The sequence below is a fragment of the Histoplasma capsulatum genome (assembly GCF_000150115.1).
Source record: "Histoplasma capsulatum G186AR genomic scaffold supercont2.10, whole genome shotgun sequence".
NCBI lineage: Eukaryota > Fungi > Ascomycota > Eurotiomycetes > Onygenales > Ajellomycetaceae > Histoplasma > Histoplasma capsulatum.
Window position 1 is genome coordinate 1,102,614 of NW_025544810.1, and position 19,824 is coordinate 1,122,437.

Below are 19,824 nucleotides of genomic sequence, written 5' to 3' on the forward strand. Positions count from 1 at the left end.
ACTCATTACTACGTTTCTCCATACATCATGGCACAGGTAAATGAAATCAACATGATCGCTCTAAAAGCACTAGAAAATCGTGCAAAACTTGAGTTAATGAGAAGTCAAATGGGTCCTAGTACAGTATTTGTGGTTTCGTTCCGGTCTTCATCCACCATGGCGAGGACGAAAAGCTCAAGATTTGAGAAAGACCGGGTTCATGCCATGACAATTCCACAAGCTCGGGAATGGTTTAAAAAAGGCAACTAATTCATCAGATTATTGTCTGTTGCAAATATGAAATAGTTTGAACTGAAAACCTGGCATGGTTTGAAAAGGTTGGATGAAGAACCACATCATATTATTTGAGTTTAGAACAGTCGATCTGGTTTCAAGAATGATTTTGATTCACTTACTCTGTACATTAACCCAATTTGGCATCTTATAGCTGGTTGAGTGAACCCTTGAAGGCGCTTTACATTTTGGAGGCGTGGAAGAGAAACAATAATCGTCTGCTGACTCAGCTCGATTGCGCGAGTGGCAAGGAGAGTCCATGACATCATCTCATGAAATCTATGTTTACGTTGAAAATTCAAGTTGTCAATCAAACTGCTATGGCCGGCAATTCGATTGCGAAACACGGGTAATGCCCTCTTCCATCTCAATTCCGAACAGCAGTAACAGCAATGTCGCCTCCCATTCCGGTCACCATAATCACCGGCTTTCTCGGCGCGGGCAAAACAACAATCATCCTTAATCTGATCCGCCAAGTACCCCCAGACTACCGGCTAGCTCTTCTAAAAAACGAGTTTGGGGATCTGGCCGTGGACTCTCAATTAGCGTCTGCGAACTCCATTTCCGGCGTCCGCGAGCTTCTCAACGGATGCATCTGCTGCAACCTCGTGGGACAACTGGGCGACGCCCTCCTCCAACTCTGCGATGAAGTAAATCCAGACCGCATCGTCATCGAGACGAGCGGCAGCGCATTCCCCGCCACGTTAGCAATGGAAGTGAACCGAATCTCGCGTGAGAACGATGGCAAATTCGTATTAGATGGGGTCATCAGCGTGATAGACGTGGAGAACTGGGAAGGCTACGATGACACCTCATACACGGCGAAGTTGCAGGCGAAGTACACGGATCTGATCATTTTCAATAAATGGGAGGACGTACCGGAGGACCGGTTTGATGTGTGTTTAGACCGCGTGGCAGATCTGGAGCTTGATACGGCCTGGGTAAAGTCTGCAAAGGGTTTCGTGGACAAGGACGTCTTGTTGGGAATTGATGGGGCGTTGCTGGCCAAGGAGATATCTGATCGCGGACATGCTTCATTGGATCTTGTGTTGTTGAACGGAATTGATAATACGGCGGCTAAGGAGGCTTATGTGCAAGAGCATAGTCATGGGCTTGGTGAGCCTCGGGAAAATGAGCATCAGTCCGAGGTGGACGTGCTCTCGGTTTCGCTTACCAGCTCTCAGCCGTCCGACACTGTCAATACGGAGGCATTTACTACGCTCCTCTTATCCGCGCCCAAGGATGAGGTCTACAGGATAAAAGGCATTATCCAATTCCCGGCTGATTCACCTCCGGAAGACTCGTCAGGAGAAAAGGCTCAGGCGCCTACACCAAAACCGACACCAGCACCCATAAGGGACGAAGGAAATGGAAATGTTGATGGAGTTGTCGCACCTGAGAGAGGAACAGCCACCATCAAGACGCAGAATTACATCCTTAACTGGGCGTTTGGCCGATGGACGTATACTCGCTCTCCGGCTTCCATAGGCAATGCTTCTAGCACTAGTAAAGAAGGCGCAAGAACGGTACCTCCCGAAAGCGCCATAATTGCATCTATGACACTCATCCTTGCCAGAGGTGAATCTCATAAGTGGACGCGGAAACTAGAGAGTGAAGGGCTGTTGGAGGTCGCAGGTGACTCTGCAGAAAATAGGCGGGGAGTGACAAAGGTGGAGCGGCTTGCTTGATGCGTTGATGTACAGGTTGACAAGGGGCAGGGAGGGGTGACAAGATATGAAAGTTTACCTGATGTATGTACATACATACAACGAGAAGCGATCTCAAGCATATTATTGCATCTATTGTATATATTTTTCGTATATAATTATCTATATGTTGGAAGCCAAAAGCAGCTGGATTTCATAGAAGTTTGGATAGACAAAACAGGGACAAGGGTAAACGGGGGAAAGTCTGATATACACTTACAAAATTTATCAAACATCAAATGAAGGATGCATCCTTATTATTCATTTTTACAACATCTTACTCTTCCCTAATGAGATTATGTAGTTGAGTTTTGTCCCCCATTCCCACCCAATTGGCCGCCCTCGCTATTGTATCACAGCATCTACTTTCTGATATATATGTGTGGGCGTTCCAACGCGCCATCCCCCATTCCGTAAAATTTCAGCTTGCTGCGTGGGTCGTTTAGAAGGAGTGAGAAAACGAAGCTTTATCGCGGGATAAAGTTCTGAGAGAATCAGTGCGCGACAGGAATACCAATTTGCAACGAGCCCACATATCTCTCTAAGTACCTTACGATATACCATGAAGAATTGAAACGTGGATGCAAATCAGTATGGCAAGCGTTTCTGAATTGGGAATTGTGTAGTTCGTTAAAAACCCTGGTGGTAGGAGGAAAGTAACGGGCGGCGGGAAGAAAATGTGCAAAGTCATTGTGCTTCCATCACCCTCCCGAAAAGTTTGCTCGTTAGATGGTGGAAAAGAAAACCACTTTTAAGTGGATGTTCTATTTCTTTGGATGTTTGTTAAAATAAATCATATAAATAGCTTTGTGTTAGGCCACTGGGGCAAAAGCGCTCGATCACCACCAGCGCCATGTTGACAGTAGGGGGAACGGGGACGAACTAATCCAAACCCCCAACACTTTGTAAGTAAAATCGTTAGTGTAATAGATTTGGAAGAATGTGATCAGTTAGCCACTATTTGCTTCTGTGGTGAGCTTCTCCCGTGAATAGTATATTATCCGTGCTTGAGACGCAATTATTTCTATAGAAGGCATAAAGGATGCGGGCAGGGTAAACGGAAAAAGCAAAAAGGAAAATATAAATAGAATGCGAAACTCCATTTTTTCTCTGTACCTGAAACTTAACTATGATTATTTAAAGAAAAAAAGTAAATGGTTTGGATGGAACAAGAATAAAACAAGCAAAAAACAAAGTATATCGTCCAGAGATCTAACAGGAAAAAATATCAAGATAGTTGGGAAGAATCAAAAGGTTAAGTCTGTTTTTAAATAGAAATATATGAAATATTGATTTTAGTTAGAGGCTTTCCCCACAAAAAAATGCTCAGTTCCCCATGGTAGAATATAAGAAAGCAAGAGTAGCGACTCCCGCTCCACAGTGCTTGTTTCCGCCTTCTTTCACTTAATTTTTCTTAGTTCGATTAGCCGATACACTGTTCTGAAAGTCAGTCTGAGTACCCCAGTAAAGCAGTAGCACTCGGTTCAGTAGAGATGTAAATGACTTCGTGTTTGTCGGTGAACCCATTGAAGCACGTTGCGCTGCATTTAGTGTACGCGCCCATGTTTTCGAAATAGAGCCAGTTGCCGACGTCCAGGGCTCCCGGGAGGGTGATGCGTTCTGTGATTAGATCAATACCATCACAAGTCGGACCCCAGATTGAATACTCGATGGGTGTGCAGACTGGGCTTTCCATTGTCAGGATCTGCGGCACTGGATGCTGGTGATCAAAAATGATGTTAGAGAAGTTGCCGTAGACACCATCGTTCAGGTAGATCATGTAGGCCTCGGTGGCGCTGCTCGTGGATTCGGAGTCAGACATTTCCAGACTGACGTCGCGGCGTGCAATCACGTTGGCAGCCAGTGTGAACGCTGAAGCAACATAGTAGCGTCCAGGCTCAGCGATCACGCGGATATGGGGAGGGAAATGCTCATCAAGAGCGTCACCGAGGGTAGCTGCAAAGCGCTCAAAGGTATCTTCAGAAAATCCCCCACCGACATCCAGGACTTTGAGATCGAATCCAACTTCAGCAGCCTGGTCAAATACGTAGCGGGAATCCTCCACAGCCTTGACAAATGACCTAGGGTCCTCGGCTCCTGACCCGACGTGGAAGCTGACACCAATGACATTGAGCTTGAGTTCCTTGGCTAGCTCAAGCAAAGAGCGCGTAATGGAAAGGGAAGCTCCGAATTTCATGCTCAAGCGGCACAGACTGGCGGAGTCATCCGTCAAAATGCGGAGATACAGTTCTGCTTCGGGGCACATTTCCTTGATCTTGTACAATTCATCAGAATTGTCAAATGTCATCTGCTTGACACCCACCTGGGAAGCGTAGCGGAGATAGGACTTTGTTTTGCACGGCTGCGCATAAATGATGCGGCTCGGGTCGACACCAGCACCAAGAGCACAATCGATCTCTGCTTTCGACGCACAATCGAAACCATTGCCCAGGTTCGCCATGAGACGCAAGACTTGAGGGTCAGGGTTGCATTTGACAGCTGGGAATGAAATTCGTCAGGATCCTGTGGTTTCGAATAAATGAAACACAGTACGAAAAAAAAATGACGAAACATACCATAAAAAGGCTTCACGCGTCCTAAATTCTTCTTCCAACGGACATGCTGGCGGTAAACCTGACCCAAATCCGCAATATAAAAAGGGTCCTCCTCGCCAGGGTGGCAATTGTGAATATCAATCTTTGCGACTTTCTCCTTCAGGATCTCGAAGATCAGATCCTTGGATGCTTCTCGGGCTTGAAACAAATCGAACCCGCCATGATTGCTGGAAGTCTTGTAATTATTACTATCGTCAGGGTAATTTCGGCTCACATATATATCATGGGGTACGAAGGCAAAAGGGGCCATAACCATCCAAAAGGCGAGATGTCGAGTTGGTAGTGGGTATTTGGTGGGTTGTAGGATGCCAAGGGTTAGATATATATTTGTGTGTATACAAATAAACTCTTCTTTCCCTTACGATGGATTGATGGATATTTTAACAGATGATGATGAATAATTGGTGTTAGGGCGGTCGGAATGTCTCAACACAATCGAAATTGACTGGACCTAGCCTCCTCGACTCCTCCTCCTGAAGAGGAAGAACCTGTAGAGAAGTCCTATGCGGCAGCTTAATGTTCTGGCGAACGAGGAGGTTGTGCGCTGAGGGATCAACGAACACAAACGACGGGAGCCGGAGAGCTGCTTGGCAGAGAGCCCAGTGCGTTAAGAAGATGGAAACGCTGCTGAAAGGTTGGAGGGGAAAGGGAGGACGTAAAGAAGGCTCGGTGGCTTCGGAAGCCGTTGTGGGCAAGATACCTTTGGGGTGTTCGTCCCAAAGGTGTGGGTTCTCCTGAGGAAAAAATTGGTCTGGGGTGGGCAAAGATAGGGCTGGAGTGAATTGCACGTATTCCGTTAGCATGGCAGACTCTTCAGAAAGAGGAGCGGCAGCAGAACGCAGTGCAACGGGGGAGAAATCATAGCATCATGAACAGCACGCAGTCACACGGACTTGTTTTACGCGTGCCACAAGACGGGAGCCCGTCGTAGACTCGTAGAAGGGAACGGCTTTGAGGGAAACTCACATTTCGAGCAGACACTTGACTTAGCAAGACGATCGGGAGCGGGCGATGGGCTAGACGAGTATATTTATATATTTATATGTATAAACACACATGCAGTCGGCACAGACTGAACGAATCGAGGGATAGGAGTTTGAAACAGCTGCTGTACAGTGTTGTGCGGGTGTTGTTGAGTTGGTGGTGGAGGAGGGTGAGGGAAAAAATACGGGCGGGAGTGGGACAACAGCCCAGTTTTTGTGCGTGACGAGGTTTGTGCGGGAGCGAATAGCGCCGCCGAGCCGCCGCCACCACTGAATGCCCAAAGCTACTCCAGCCTACAGTGAAACCCTGAAGAACCAAAAAACAAACCATTGACTACGCAGGATTTACGAATAACAGGCCAGCAGCAAATAAAATCCAGACTGAACTGGACCATGTCTCCAGCCAGCCCGCAAAACGGTGTGCCCTAGCTCGATGCGCCCTGGAAATTGAGAACTTTATCATTTCACGGTTCCCTTGCCTTCTTTGGCTTCCTTGCCCCTCCTCCAGTTCTCGAGGCCCCGAAGGGTCTTCAATCCGCCTCCTATATATGACTAATTGATGCGCCTGTTTTCGCCCTGCTTCACCAGTAAGAAGACCGAAACAGCCCGCAGAAATGAGGTACACTAAAATATGCTCGTTCCCAGACGAGGAGATACTTGAAAACGAGGAGAAAAATAATGGGTGGGATCATCAATGAATTATGGGTAATATTTTTTGGGACATATTATTGACGTGGCAGTGGGAAAGCAACAATGTCCCGTTAACGCAAACTCAGTCTCGATAATGCTGGTGTATATGCAGGAAAGTCTGGCAGCAAGCATCTGTAGGAGTTTCTCGATTCGAAATACAGGCCCATGCTGGAACTGGCATCTCTTGAACATTCCCTCTCAATAATCGGCATATGTAGCACTTGCAGCTGCTATGCAGGATGCCGAGGCGACGATCAACAGGAGCAAAGCTGCAGCCAGTATCACCTCTGCTGAGATATGCTTCACTTCTCCCCTTTCCTATTCGTTTGTTCAGCTCCTGCTAAAAAAAATGGGCCTCTCAATCCTAGGTTGCCGCGGGGTGTGCAGACTTTGATCCGTATTGTTGCAGGCAGCCACACAGAACAAAAAACAACAACGAACAGGGAAAAAAAAAAAAAAAAGGACACACTCTCTTCACCATTGCAAACTCCATGCCGCCGTCGTTTATGTAAGCTGCGAGAATGGAGCGGTGAGTCGCAACCCACCGGGTTACAGTTGAACGTGGTTTATTAAAAGTTGGACGTGGTTTAAAAAAAGTGGGTCTGAAAAATAAACCATGCTCAGTCCTCACTCTGTCACTAAAATGTATACACACTAAGCATCTTTTACACACCCTCTCTGTATATTACTAATCAGCTCTTATTTAGTCCTACTTCAAAATCTGAGACTCTTCAACATCTGAAAAGCAGTTATGAGTTAGAATTCAGGTTAGCTGAGAAATAGAGCTCTGAGAAATATGATAAAATCACTGTGTCTGATGCATTCAAAGATGTGTGGGAGATATGTGGGAGATATGGCTAGCACGTGTAGTTTTAATGGGGGGGTTGACATGGTTTATAGTCAAAACCACGCCGAAGGTTATTCCAGCCCGAAAAATTAACCATGTTCAACTTTTTATTAACCACGTTCAACTGTATGCCCGCAACCCACAGCCGATGTTCCATTTTCTGGTAGTGACGATTCCCGCAAACCTCCGAGCTCTCTAGCTGTGCTTTCTGGCCTTGCCCTGCAGTCGTCGTGGCCCCAGCTCTGGCAATTCAGAAGTCAACAAATAAACAAGGGGTGCACCTCCACTTTATATATGAGGGATTTTCTGGTCCGCAGAGAAGTCAGTCGCCAGGCTTGATCATTAACTATTGTCTTTCATATGCTGTAACCTCAAATTCGGCTATTTTTTCTTCTTTCTCCATTGTAATGCGAATACGCCAACCACTCTCGCATCTTCAACTATCTACTGGGGAATCTTTGCAAAACGCATAGAGCTCGATGTCGACCGATTTATATCCTGAATCAAGACTTGGCAGTGGGGAAATGGTGCGGCTATCAATTTCAAACCCTGTGTTCTTCATCAGGTCAAAGAACACCTCCTCGCTATCGTGCCGTTTTTTCAAAGCCACCAGCACAATCGCACCAGGAGAAATTTGGACCAGTGCTGTAAGCATTTGGACCAGGGCTGGGAGGCTGTCCGCATTATAAGTACAATCCGAAACAACAATTAGATCATAACCATGCTCAGCAATTTCGTCTGGCATAGATTCATCCCAGTCAAGGACATGGAATTGAGCGGTGGAGAATCTGGCAAAAGTGGCATATTTCAAATTGCGGCCGATGATATCCCGGACCTCTTCGAGGTCGGTAAGCACCACCGAGCACTGAGGTACTATCTGGGCGATTGCGAGTCCGACAATCCCGCACCCTGCGCCTAGCTCGATGACGCGAAGTGGCGTGTTTTTTCGCTCATAGAATAGTTTTTGAAGTGTAGGAATTGATCCTCCTAGGCGCATATATGCGCTCTGAAGTTCCATCACACATCCCAGCGCAGCGTCCCTGTATTTTTGTAGATGTTAGATGACGTTTTGTGAGTAGTTATGTGTAAAAGATTTGCCAGCGGACTGATTAAGGGGAAAAAACAAAAAACAAAAAAAAAAAACAAAAAACAAAAGGGCCTTCCTCACTTACCATATATGTCGGGCGATACTATTACCTGTCTCTTCCCAAGCCCTCAACTCTGGTCCAATTTCGAGCTTAAAACATCGTTCAACCAGCTTTTCAGCCTGTGGGCCATAACTCCCCCCAAAGTCAGCACTGCAAGCAGTAACAATGCTGGGCGCCTTAGACGGCTCCAAGCGGTCGACCAGACCAGCATTGGCGTCCCTCACACTGAGTCTAGCAGCTTGATTCACATCGGAGATCGGACACGGCCCGAAAGCTATCTTGAGCTCTCGATTTCCAGCTTTCCACTTGAATACCTCGTCGAATGAGGTTGTTAACTCGTTGTTTTTGGTAAATTGCAATATGGAAAGAAGTTCAGTGTCTTCCGCAAGGAATGTATCCCCCAAATCTGTCGTGATGGTGATCAATGCTTCAACGAAGCATTGGCTCTTAGGAGACACCACTATTTTGGGGGTTTTGAGAAATCGGATGTAATGGGGCATAGTTTAAAGTGGTTGTGGAAACATTAGTATTCCTGGGGAACGGGTGCCTGATATAGAGCTATTCTTATTTTTATTTATTTATTTATTTGTTTTTTTTTTTTTTTTTTTTTTTTTTTTTTTTTTTTTTTGGAAATCGTTTGCCATACGCGCCTTTTTTTTTTTTACAGCAAATTTCAGTAGGTTGTATGGGATAATATGTCTGACATTGAACAGATGTTGACGCACAGAGTATCATGTCCTAACTCCACATCTTCCTTTAGATTGCCAACCCCACTGCATTTAAAAAGAAATAGAGAAACAGTAAAGGAAGCTAATCATTTGTTGTGATCCTAGTGGAATTGCACACAACAAGAAGCCTTGGTCTCATCAGCCAACAAATATGCAAACAAGGCAAACTTCTGGAGAGGCTGAAAAGGCGACCATTTTTGATTCTTGACGACTTTCAATATCGTGGCTGTGATGCACTTCCTCGATGGTCGATGAAACTGAAATTCTGTAGGAAGGGCAAGTATTTACAAACTAGCATTCTAGCTTACCAACATCTCCTCCCCGCTACCATCTTATTACTCAACCGTTCAGGATTTACTCATTCAGCCCTTTGAATGCTGCACAGCGTGTTTGCACGCTAGTATGCGTTGTTGGCCAGCAGCATCTCTCTAGCATTTTTGTCCTTTGTTTTCAATTCTCGAACAATCTTGGGAAAATACGATTGGCAGCCGCACGGCATGTCCTTGGAGACCCTCGTATTGTTGATGTTCTCCTGCAATGTGCATTCAGGGCTGATAATTCTCGAGTGTCGCCCTCCAGTTGCCCAGTTGCCTGGTTGCCTGATTGCCTGATGGCCCACGGGCAATCAGCAAGACTGTCTTTCGTCCAACTCTGGAGACCACATTTTCAAGGCCCCCACTGAGAAGGAGACTGTTCGCCGATAATAAATATACGACATTTTGACTCAGCATGCTCAGCTCTGCCTGCAGAATCGAACTCCCTCTGGATCCTTCAATGGGCCCAGAACTGCTGCGCTAGCCCATCAGCCCAATTGCCGTTGTCAAACAATCGAATACAGGGCGCCTTCAACTTCAAAAAGCTCGACCGAATCCACCCCACAAAATGTCTGTTCGTTTGAACTTCATTCTTTGCCCGAGTGAGGACCTAGTGATGTCAACAGTTCTAGATTCTTACGTACGTAGTTATCAACTCAATAACTAGATACCAATATACTGAATAATATTGAAAACAGTAACTAGTTGTTGGGATTCATGGCTATGTAAGCACCATGAAAAGCCCTTGAAAAGTGGTGCCAGAAAAGAGAAAATTAGACTAAAATCAATCGTACGTCTTAGACGCATTCTTGAAAAGCTTCTACATTATGAGTATAAGCTCAACTTCTGCTCGCCACATGGCGCGATGTCGGTTTATATAAACAATGGAGAATGCACTTCGGTTCGCACAACATAATGTATTTCGGAACCATGCTCAGTCCAATGCCGGATTTGGAATCGCCTGTCCATGCCCCAGAGGTCTCGCATACTCTGTGTTTGGAATTCGGAACCAGTCTGGGGAGCATTCAATTTCTCGGAAAGAATGGCACCTGGACCGACTTCAACGCCACCTAGAAAAGTCCCACCGACTTAATTCGAAGAGGACTTCAAAAGAGAACTAGGAGATTTTATCCAGTTGAGCAAACTAGTAGTATTTCATGTCCCCAGTTCTTCAACAACCCAGAGAAATTGGGAGGAGTCGTCCCGAGTCTGCAATTTGACCCATCGATACTTTAGCCATAGAATTCCAAACTATCCTGCGTAGACTCTGGGTAAACTTAAGCCTCAATCGCTCGCGGCTTCTTTCGATATTCGCACCATTCCACCCTGAGACAGTAAAATTTCTGAATGAGGTTGGTCTTCTGCCAAGAAGGTTTGAACTCCGGTAAATAAAACGCACCCACAAAATAGCAACTCGGCAGCATTACTAATCCACCTCTCTCCATTGGGATCTGAGAAACAGAAAAGAAACAGTGGTGGAAGAGATTGAAATAGATTTAGCCAGTCCTTCCGCCTTGATTCACAGAGGGGAGCCCCGCCAAAGGCTTTCCAGCCGAAGTTTTGATCGAACCCGCCAATTTTATTGGTCCCTGACGTGCTCATCACGTGGTACATTAGCTAACTCGCCGCCCATTGAGTTTAAACCATAACCAACTAACCCAAACAAGGCTTTTAAACGCTACTTTCTGCCCCGTTTGCAAGTTCCATGACGCTACCGGTCGACGATGATCTTGCATACCCCAAAGTTACCACCTCTGTTGAACGAAGCTATCGTCGTTTGGCAAAGCGTAAGATGCTATTCGACATACCCTTGCACTGCGATTTGAATATCGAGCCCACACCACATTTGCTGACGGTCGCTCAATGTGGCCGCAGCCCCTGCGGTTCGTCTGATCTTTCTACGACGTCACTTGGCGTCGTGATCCACCTACCGCAAACATGATGCGTCCAAGCGATCCTCGATTCCGCCAGACCATCAATCAGATCTCCCACAACTTAGAATCCGCGAATGAAACTGCCCAAGAAGGGATATATACCTTTTCGCATAACTACATCGGCCCGTGCTTCGCGGGCATTAAGAATGGCGTCCGATCCTGCACATCTGCTTGCTTTCCCAGCCGTGAAGACCAATTACGTCGTCGCAGGCGTGGCAGGTCAAGTGGTCGAGCAGAGTATGACTTTGATTTCTATGATGACTGGGACTACGATGAGGATACGACGACTGATAGCCTGTTGGGCTGGGGAACTGATGAATTGGACAGATTACTAGCTGGAAGTAGTGGCGCGCGGGGTCCTGCAGACCAGCCACGAAGACATCGCCGTATGAGCTATGGCGCTCGCGGTGGCCGTCGGAAAAGCACTGCATTGCCCAATGATGAAAGGCGCGATCCTACGGTTATCCCCAGTTCTTCATTCCTTGGATTTTTAGAACGTTTCCCCTGGAGAATTGGTGCCAGAGGCATAAGATATAGGCCCTCTGCAGCTGACTTGCAAGAAAATCCGGGAGGAACACGACGGGATACTATGGAGAGCGAACCTCTGATTGAGGGGAGTGATGAGAGCGACATGGACGGTTCTAAGGATGATGAGGGTTTGCCTGCGACGAAAACTAGATTAAGGAGCGGTACTCAATCATCACGAGAAACTAGCAATTCCTTAAGCTCGCGCGGCGATCTCCTACCCAGCGATGAAGAAGAAGATGCTGTTCCCCTTGACGACGAATTTGCCATGACATTAGGCCGCCGGGACACCTGGGGATCAGGATTGCAAGACGCCCCGCCTGCAAGTAGATCTGCCTCTGGAATATCAATGAAAACCACAGAATCCTCCAAAGACTCGAGAACTTCAGGCAAAGGAAAAGGAAAGCGGAGGAAGAATCGAAGGAGAACTGTCTCTTCCAAGTCCCCTAAATCACCAGTATCAGACGGAGAAATGAGAGAAACAACGCAAATTCCTTCTTTGCTAGACTTGAAGAGAGAGGAAGAGCAGGCTCGATACAAAGAAGAGATGGAAATTGATCGGAAGCGACAGGCTGCGCAGAAGCTCGCTCGAGAACGCGGCTTAAGCGTGGATGAAGATAATGGAGAGGTAAATAAATCCCCATTTTATTCCGTTCTTTCGTCTTTCCAGGGGTAGTTTTGCTGATGATGGGACCACTAGCCTGTAAACGAAAATGACGACATCTCACAAGACCCGCAACGCGAACAACAACTACTTGGCGACGCAACTCACAAACTCCCTTCGTCTCAGGGGCAAGGTTTACACTCGACAGACATAGACAAACCACCTAATCCTGTAGATAATCGAGATCCACCAGATCAAGAGCCATAATCCTAAAGACTGTGTGAATCATAGTGCAAAACACCACAAAACTTCATTCCCCATCAACCTCACTCGACTTATAACACATTTGGTTTTTTCCCGTTCATACCTTAGCCTTCAGACGACCAGCTTTCTATGAGATACCCATTAACCCGCCCCATTCGCCTGGAGCGAGCAAGCTGCCATCAGCCCATTCCGTATACTTGATGGCTCTTCTTCCTGTTTAAATTCCACGCACAGCAGAGTACAAATACCAGAGGAACGAAAAGAAAAACCGATTTCGCGTGTTTGAAAAATTATTTCCGCCTCTTTTTCTCCTTCTTGATGTATAGGTTTGCTTTATTTTCACATATATTACAATTTCCTTTTCTTGGGATATGCGAAGGATGGAATGATTGTGGATTAATTTTTCCCGGTGTATATATTCTACTATATTTCTTTCTGATTCTGTTTTACACCTACTTTTCCATTCCCACAGAGTCTTCACTAAGCAACATCGCTCTCTGGCAATGATGGCGCTACAGCAACAAGCAACATGATGGATTGATGGCTAAATATGCTATTCTGCTGATATACTGAGAGAAAATCAATAACAACTATGTTTGGTTCTCCGAACAGCTGCATCACTTCAAATGCATGGATACATGCCACATGTTCATCTACACCTCCAATGCAGTTCTCCATGCCTCGGTAAACTAGATCCAGCCTGCTATTTCCAATTCTCTAGGTCACATCATCGCTCTAAACCCCTTGTCAGCAGTGACATCCAAGCCCAAAAACGCGGCCATCTGCCCCATATGGTCGACTCCCCAGAAGCATTCCGTCTCGCCGCTGCCATTGGTACATTCGAACCAAGGCACGCCGAAGGCGCCGATTTCCACCGCCTTATCGCCATTGGCGGTTAGACGATCTTTGATTGCTTGGGTGGTGGACTACCGTTGTGTTTTGGTTTTGTAATTCGCCTTTAATTAACGAACGGATGTACTTGGGGAAATAGCGGAAAATGGAAAACGGATCCATCATAACGATGCAGTCCTCTCTGTTGTCGTTTGGGGCTTGATTTGATTTACATACCTGTGCCACCGCATTTGCAGCCATCTCTTTGCCCACGGCAGATTCCAGAATGGGGCGGAATGTGTCCGGATCGCTGATCTTTGGGTTGCCTGCGACCCAGAACTCTTGGTATAAAGCATCGAAACAGACAGGCAAACTCTTTGTAGGGATGGTGCAGAGAGCTCGTTGAACCTGGATGGGATCTGTAAGTGTTTTTTTTTTTTTTTTTCCTTTTTGCTGGCATTTCGCAAACACCATCATGATGGCTCAGGAGGCAATAATTACGGTTTGAGAACATACATTCATTGTCGAAATAGGGAACCCTTCAGGGGTGGTAGAGTATATCGGGACATTGAGGGTCTTTGCCCAGCGCGTGCGCTCTTTGTTTATCCATTTACTTTTGTCTAATATTGGAGGTTATGTGAGTAAGTTTGGCGTTTCTGCTGCGGGCAAGCAGCAAGCAGCAAGCAGCATGAGAGCATGCATGAACAAAGCGTAGGGACCCTGCTGGGACGATACAAAACATACTCTTGATGAATAGGGGGGAAACATTGTTGCATGCTTTCAAGATTCCACCGAGAAAAACCGGGGTATAGCTAATTTCACATTTTGCGAAGACGGGGGAGTGCTATGGAGTTGCTATTAGTAGTCCGATTTTGTTTTTTATTTTTAACTCCCATTCAGGGGAGACCGCCCTATTTTTGGATGGGAATTCAAAGTCAATAGACTTTTTAAATGTGAGGGGCTATCATAAGAGGGAAACAATTTATGGCATTTAAAGATAGTGAGAAATAAAAGATGGTAAAGGAATATGAGCGAAAGATCTAGCCAACGTCAAACCGCACGCGTGCTTGGCAGGACACTGCGGAATAACAAATTGAGAAGTTCAGGTATTGGGACCGCGTGACGACATATTGTAGCAAGCAAAGTGCTTGCAATTATAACATACTCTTGTCACATAGTAGGCGATGTACGCGAAGGGGCTGACGACGTCCAGATATAGATTGATCCTGGGAGCTGCCATGTATGCTGTGGGAGATATCCTTGAATGTGCATGTGCAGGATGTCAGTGAGTGAAATACGTTTCATAAAGCGGTTGTTCGTGGTGCGGACCTTGGGATTTGCTGCAAATATCAGGGCTTTGAAGTTATCCATTCGCCCGCAATTCTGCAAACGGATATTTATAAACCACATGCCGACCTCGGGACGGATTAACTAACTACGAGTCACTAACTTCAACACCATCCCCTCGTTCAATTGACAACACCAAGATGATGCCAGACAAATTCATCCAACGGAAGACGAAACTTCCGAACGGCCGACTGCTCGTATTCTGTATCCGAGGTCCCATATTGCGGCGGTTGACTCCGTCTTTTTGCCAAACTCCGCTGCCGATCTCCGTTGGTTGGGAGAACTGAACCAAGAGTCTTACGTCTCTGTTCAACTTCCTGGACATGGATACTCTAAGGTGTGGATTAGTGTGCGATTCTCCGCTGCTCCTCAGCTTGGCGACAAGTTCCCCCTCTTTTGAAGCCTCCGTCAGCAAATGTCGAGTTATGGAAGCGGATGTGGATGTGATGCAAGGTTTGCGATTGATCTTGTGGGGTTTTCTACAGATGCATCTCCTCCATGAGGGGCGTATTGAAACTCAACTCGAACCACCCTGATCAATTCAAAGAGCTTTACTTCTTCTTTCAAAAATGTCAATGTCCAACGTTGGGATCATGGGATTCATTGGTCATAATGACCCTATGTGTGCAGTATGTAAGGTGCCAGACAGTCCACCCCAAGGGTGGTACACCAGGCTACGCGCTGGTCTCAAAAAGTCTATCAGGAACATCAAGCCGCATCCAGCCAATCATCTGGGGAATGGCATTTTGCACCAATAGCTACAATTTGGACTTGATTACTGATAATGCTACTGATATCAATCTCTGGATCAGACTCCCTTCCCCCCCAGCCCACACCAAAATGACAAAATCCCTGTTGTTCAGAGGGCAGGTGAAAGGAGAATAATATTGAACTTGCAACACTGCAACATAATTAATTTTACTAAAATAGACACTGGCACACTAGTTAGTCAACACTAATGAATGAGGAGGAGGGGAAATTCAAGTGGAGGTCATGCAGTGCATGTTGATCTGAATGAACTCATATTTACCCAATTGCCACACAGCCTTTTGAGATATACTGATATATTGTTGTCAGACACAAGGCAAGATATATGAGCTGATAACGAGCACATCGTGACAATCATGGCTGGGTTGAAGCTCCTTGCTTTAAGCATAGATTGTGCAAAGTAAACCCAGCCTCATTCAACTGCTCAGGAATATTGGTTGTGTTCTGAAAGAAATGAGGAGTCTGATCTCATGGATGGCCTCCTGAAAGCATCGTCGGAAGCAAATTACAGAGCACTAGACACTGTTAGGCCATGCCAGGAGTTCGGCTCGAACAGTCAATTGAACATGGGCCTTTGCTCTAAAAATGGCAGAATGGCTTGACCTTCACCTAGACTACGCGCCTGAGCAGGATACTTCGGTACAACACAAAATGGATATATCGAATTGGTGTATGTGTTCAGAAGGCCACGATTGCGATGGCTCTCACCGACTATGAGAATATGAACTTGAGTGAATTCCCCGGTATCTGGACGTGTTATCTGCGTCGTTTGCTTCTGCAGTTGGGCAGATATCCATCGATGGGCGCGAACAGAAGCAGAAGCGCCCATCAGGTATGTCATTCCTTCCCTGAGCAAACAGCAAATATTTCAACGTTGTTGCTTCGGCCTCCATTTCCTTAGGAATGTTCCTTCCGTCTAGCGCTCTTCTGGGACTGAGATGTTCTCATTGTTATTTTGTCTTTCTCACTTTGTTTTCCTTAGCCGGGTGTCTGTTTTGATTTGTTTCATTGAAAGAAATCTCCGCTGCATTAGCTGTATATCTTCTGGTTTATACAACAACGTTTAGTTGCCTTTCAACACATTGGTGACTGCATTTTGGTTTAACACTTGCAATATCAGAACTATTCCAGTAGATTTAATCTATGGAACCATCCACTGCCCAAACGCCCACTTCTGGGAAAGGCATCCGCTCTCGTGTCGAAAATGGCGACACCGGTCCGATTGCTGAAGCTGGAAAAATTTTACTTAATGCAAATAGCTCACAGGATACGTCAAGATGGAAGCCTTTGACAGAATGCCCAGATCTCAGTATTCCCCCTGAGTCGGGCATTTTCGTGCCGGATCCATCCCCAACCAAGACGCTCCACGACAGTGATGGAGATACACCAAAATCAGAGACGCTTGGAGGATCTCTCACACGAAGGAGGCGACATGGAGAATACCACCATCGTCCACCAGTCTGGAACATTCGAATGCTCGATGACGATGTTTCAGCCTTCTCAAGTGTCAATGTCGACGCCGACTCTGATATTGTTGATTCCGTTGCCGGACTGAAGACCGACAATACTTCGCCCCATTCACACAAACAACCCACTCTCGGGTCGCTTAGCCTTTACCCCCAGGCCGACATGCAACCTAACATTAGAATATCCGAATATCCCCATCCTAATTTCCTCGCGAACACTTTGCTCGAGGAGCAGCTAGATGCGATAGCTTCTACCTGGTCAAGAGAGCCATTTGTAGTTGCCACAGCAGAGACAGATGCTCAAGAAGGTAATGAGTCAGATGGTGGCCAGTGGAGCACAACTACAGGATCTGTCAATTCTGCACCAGAGGAACCACTGCCGGCTCACCGACGGCCTAGCCCCAGAAGGCGTATTACATCTTGGCCGACCAGCTCCTCAGCTCGGTCAATAGACTCGGGAGAATCCCACCATATCGGCGTATTTGCCTTTCCTAAGCCGAGGAGCGGATTTATCTGTGATTCCGCTGGGCCTTCGAGAACAAGTGTTGATATCGATGAAACCTTCCGGGACGAGAATGAAGCTGCCGATCAGGCACGGGGAGAAGAACATGACCACTTTCAAGTGGTAAAAGCTCCTTCTCTCTCTCCAGTGATTGAACAACCCATGGATGAGAACACGCCACCTGGAGAACTAGCAGAGGATCCTGGCCCAGTCGAACATGTGACAGCTTGTTTGATATCTACCACTACGGGAGAACAACCGCGAGATGACAAACAGCCACTGCACCAACCAGGTCAGGAGCAGGGTCATCCCGAGCAAATCAGATCTGCCCCGCGTTTTCCAGAAGCACAACTGGGTGAAGCTAGGTACCAGCAATTTGGTCAACCAGAAAACGAACGAGAAACTCGTGGTAATATCGAATCGTCTTCAATATTTACCGCAGTGCAGCAATCCCAAAATGCCAACACCCCGGCCGTCGGTGCAGGAACTGATGCCACGGGTTTAGATCAACAACTCCAACCCTACCAACAACCATGCCACGAGGCTAAATATTTAAGTTCTTGTAAAGACATCCGATCTTTACCATCAAATAGAGCAATCGGATATCCACTTCCGCCCAAAAGAAAGTTCGGTTGGGCAATCGAAACCGGCTCCAGGGTAATATGCGTTTGCGACACCGTGGCAGAATGTGAATATGATGACATTTTTCCAATGAGGTTAGGCGATGCATATATTGTTCTTCAACTGTATGGCGATTTCTGGGCTTCGTGCTTAAAGCTTACTCTCGACAATCAAACCTGGTCTGCCTACCCAATTCATGAGCGGAACAGGGATAGGGCGAAGTCTACCTTCATTTGTCCAGAGGAAAATGTAAAATTTCTCCCGCTTTGCGCTCTCACTCTTGATGCCAACTTTGGAGACTACCTTGCGCGCCACCCCAGGAACGGGGGCCCGTGTTATTCACCTGCAACTGGCCAACAAGTAGTGGCCCCTAAAAGGTCTTTTAGTCACCCGATAGGCCTTAGGGGCAGCTCCGTGGTCGTTCCCAAAAAAATACTTCGCCAGGCCAAATATGCAAATATGCCACGAGATACGTCGGCTATTGCTATCTATGGTTTCACACACATGGAGGTTGGACATATACGGGAATCAAAACCATCCGAGTTGATTAATGTGGATCCGGATTTTACTCATTTTCGTCCTATTGATAATATTTGGAGGTTCAAGGCCAGGGTTGAGAAGAAATTATCACGGCAATCTCTCCGAGAAGGAAGTGAAAAGATTCAAAAATCATCTTCGACAGCCTTTACCAAATTTGTTGATGGCCCGCTAAGAAGACATTTTCACTCAGACCCGGGTTCTTCTGGTATGCGGAGATTCTTTTCGAGCCACGGAGCATCCAACACGGATACGCCAGCTGGACAAAGAGAGAGTAGTCCCCACCAGGCTACAGCAGATACTTCAAATCAAACCGAAGCTGTTGGGGAAAATCTCCAGCAGACCGTGGGCGAAATTGCAGCATCCTCACGGGAAACTCAAGCTATGGAAGGGAATACCAACAGACCTGAACGAAGCACCGCCGACAATCGTCAACCCGGAGATCAAATTACAACAACAGTAAATGAGATTAAGAGTTAATTTGGAATAAAGAATTGTGTGACAAGACATAAATTATTGCGTATTAAGGACCAATTTGCCATCCTTTATATCATAGCAACCAGTCCGATATTGTTACCTCCCCACAAATTAGTCTTATACCTATGGCTAACCCGGGCAATTTTCCTTTAGAAGCTTTGGTGTTTTAAATCGTATTCTCTTTGTACAGTTGTAAATGCCGGAATGTTTGGATCCTGCGACTAATTCTTCTTAGGCAATTTTGCACTCGTGGAATTTTTTCTCTTCACGGTTAAATTATACCCAGTTATATATTTATGCTACACTTCTTGTTTTTCGAGCTTCCAGTGACATGCCACCATTCAATCAAAGTTTAAAGAGCCCCCTCAAGTATTGCTCTTAAAAGGGAAAAAGCGCTCAGCCCTTCATCCCTTATTTTCGTTTTAAGCCATATTCCAATGAAATGGCAGGGGTACTCCGAAAGGGGCTCCAACAGCAGCTATATGAAGTGCGGAACGGATAGTGTCGAGAGAGCTTCCGACAAACCGGATTGAAGCACAAGAGTTAAAAGTCTCAGAAGAAGAGTACCCGGACGATATTTCCCAACACAAGATTAGAATCAAGGAACAGCGCTCAAATTAACATCAACAGCTATTCATTCAGCC

At 46.3% G+C, this 19,824-nt stretch overlaps 7 protein-coding genes across 7 annotated transcripts; 3 read left to right on the plus strand and 4 right to left on the minus strand.

Annotated features, from left to right (window-relative positions):
- Positions 1 to 601: 601 nt before the first annotated feature.
- On the plus strand, positions 602 to 2,250 carry HCBG_07022 (CobW domain-containing protein; the record flags this gene model as incomplete). Its single annotated transcript, XM_045434071.1, has 1 exon — positions 602 to 2,250. One exon carries the CDS (start codon positions 666 to 668, stop codon positions 1,959 to 1,961), a length of 1,296 nt encoding a protein of 431 aa, XP_045285552.1.
- Positions 2,251 to 3,426: 1,176 nt separating this feature from the next.
- Positions 3,427 to 4,844, minus strand: HCBG_07023 (ornithine decarboxylase; the record flags this gene model as incomplete). The annotated part of the gene is made up of 2 exons (XM_045434072.1): positions 3,427 to 4,478; positions 4,556 to 4,844. 2 exons carry the CDS (start codon positions 4,842 to 4,844, stop codon positions 3,427 to 3,429), a joined length of 1,341 nt encoding a protein of 446 aa, XP_045285553.1.
- A 157-nt stretch (positions 4,845 to 5,001) lies between these two features.
- Positions 5,002 to 5,397, minus strand: HCBG_07024 (uncharacterized protein; the record flags this gene model as incomplete). Its single annotated transcript, XM_045434073.1, has 1 exon — positions 5,002 to 5,397. The coding sequence occupies one exon, from the start codon at positions 5,395 to 5,397 to the stop codon at positions 5,002 to 5,004; it is 396 nt and encodes a 131-aa protein (XP_045285554.1).
- A 2,153-nt stretch (positions 5,398 to 7,550) lies between these two features.
- HCBG_07025 (uncharacterized protein) lies at positions 7,551 to 8,762 on the minus strand (the record flags this gene model as incomplete). Its single annotated transcript, XM_045434074.1, has 2 exons — positions 7,551 to 8,154; positions 8,287 to 8,762. 2 exons carry the CDS (start codon positions 8,760 to 8,762, stop codon positions 7,551 to 7,553), a joined length of 1,080 nt encoding a protein of 359 aa, XP_045285555.1.
- A 2,263-nt stretch (positions 8,763 to 11,025) lies between these two features.
- On the plus strand, positions 11,026 to 12,634 carry HCBG_07026 (uncharacterized protein; the record flags this gene model as incomplete). Its single annotated transcript, XM_045434075.1, has 2 exons — positions 11,026 to 12,391; positions 12,464 to 12,634. The coding sequence occupies 2 exons, from the start codon at positions 11,246 to 11,248 to the stop codon at positions 12,632 to 12,634; spliced, it is 1,317 nt and encodes a 438-aa protein (XP_045285556.1).
- A 719-nt stretch (positions 12,635 to 13,353) lies between these two features.
- On the minus strand, positions 13,354 to 14,702 carry HCBG_07027 (uncharacterized protein; the record flags this gene model as incomplete). The annotated part of the gene is made up of 5 exons (XM_045434076.1): positions 13,354 to 13,557; positions 13,700 to 13,870; positions 13,979 to 14,082; positions 14,207 to 14,306; positions 14,628 to 14,702. 5 exons carry the CDS (start codon positions 14,700 to 14,702, stop codon positions 13,354 to 13,356), a joined length of 654 nt encoding a protein of 217 aa, XP_045285557.1.
- Positions 14,703 to 16,720: 2,018 nt separating this feature from the next.
- On the plus strand, positions 16,721 to 19,183 carry HCBG_07028 (uncharacterized protein; the record flags this gene model as incomplete). The annotated part of the gene is made up of 1 exon (XM_045434077.1): positions 16,721 to 19,183. One exon carries the CDS (start codon positions 16,721 to 16,723, stop codon positions 19,181 to 19,183), a length of 2,463 nt encoding a protein of 820 aa, XP_045285558.1.
- Positions 19,184 to 19,824: the final 641 nt, after the last annotated feature.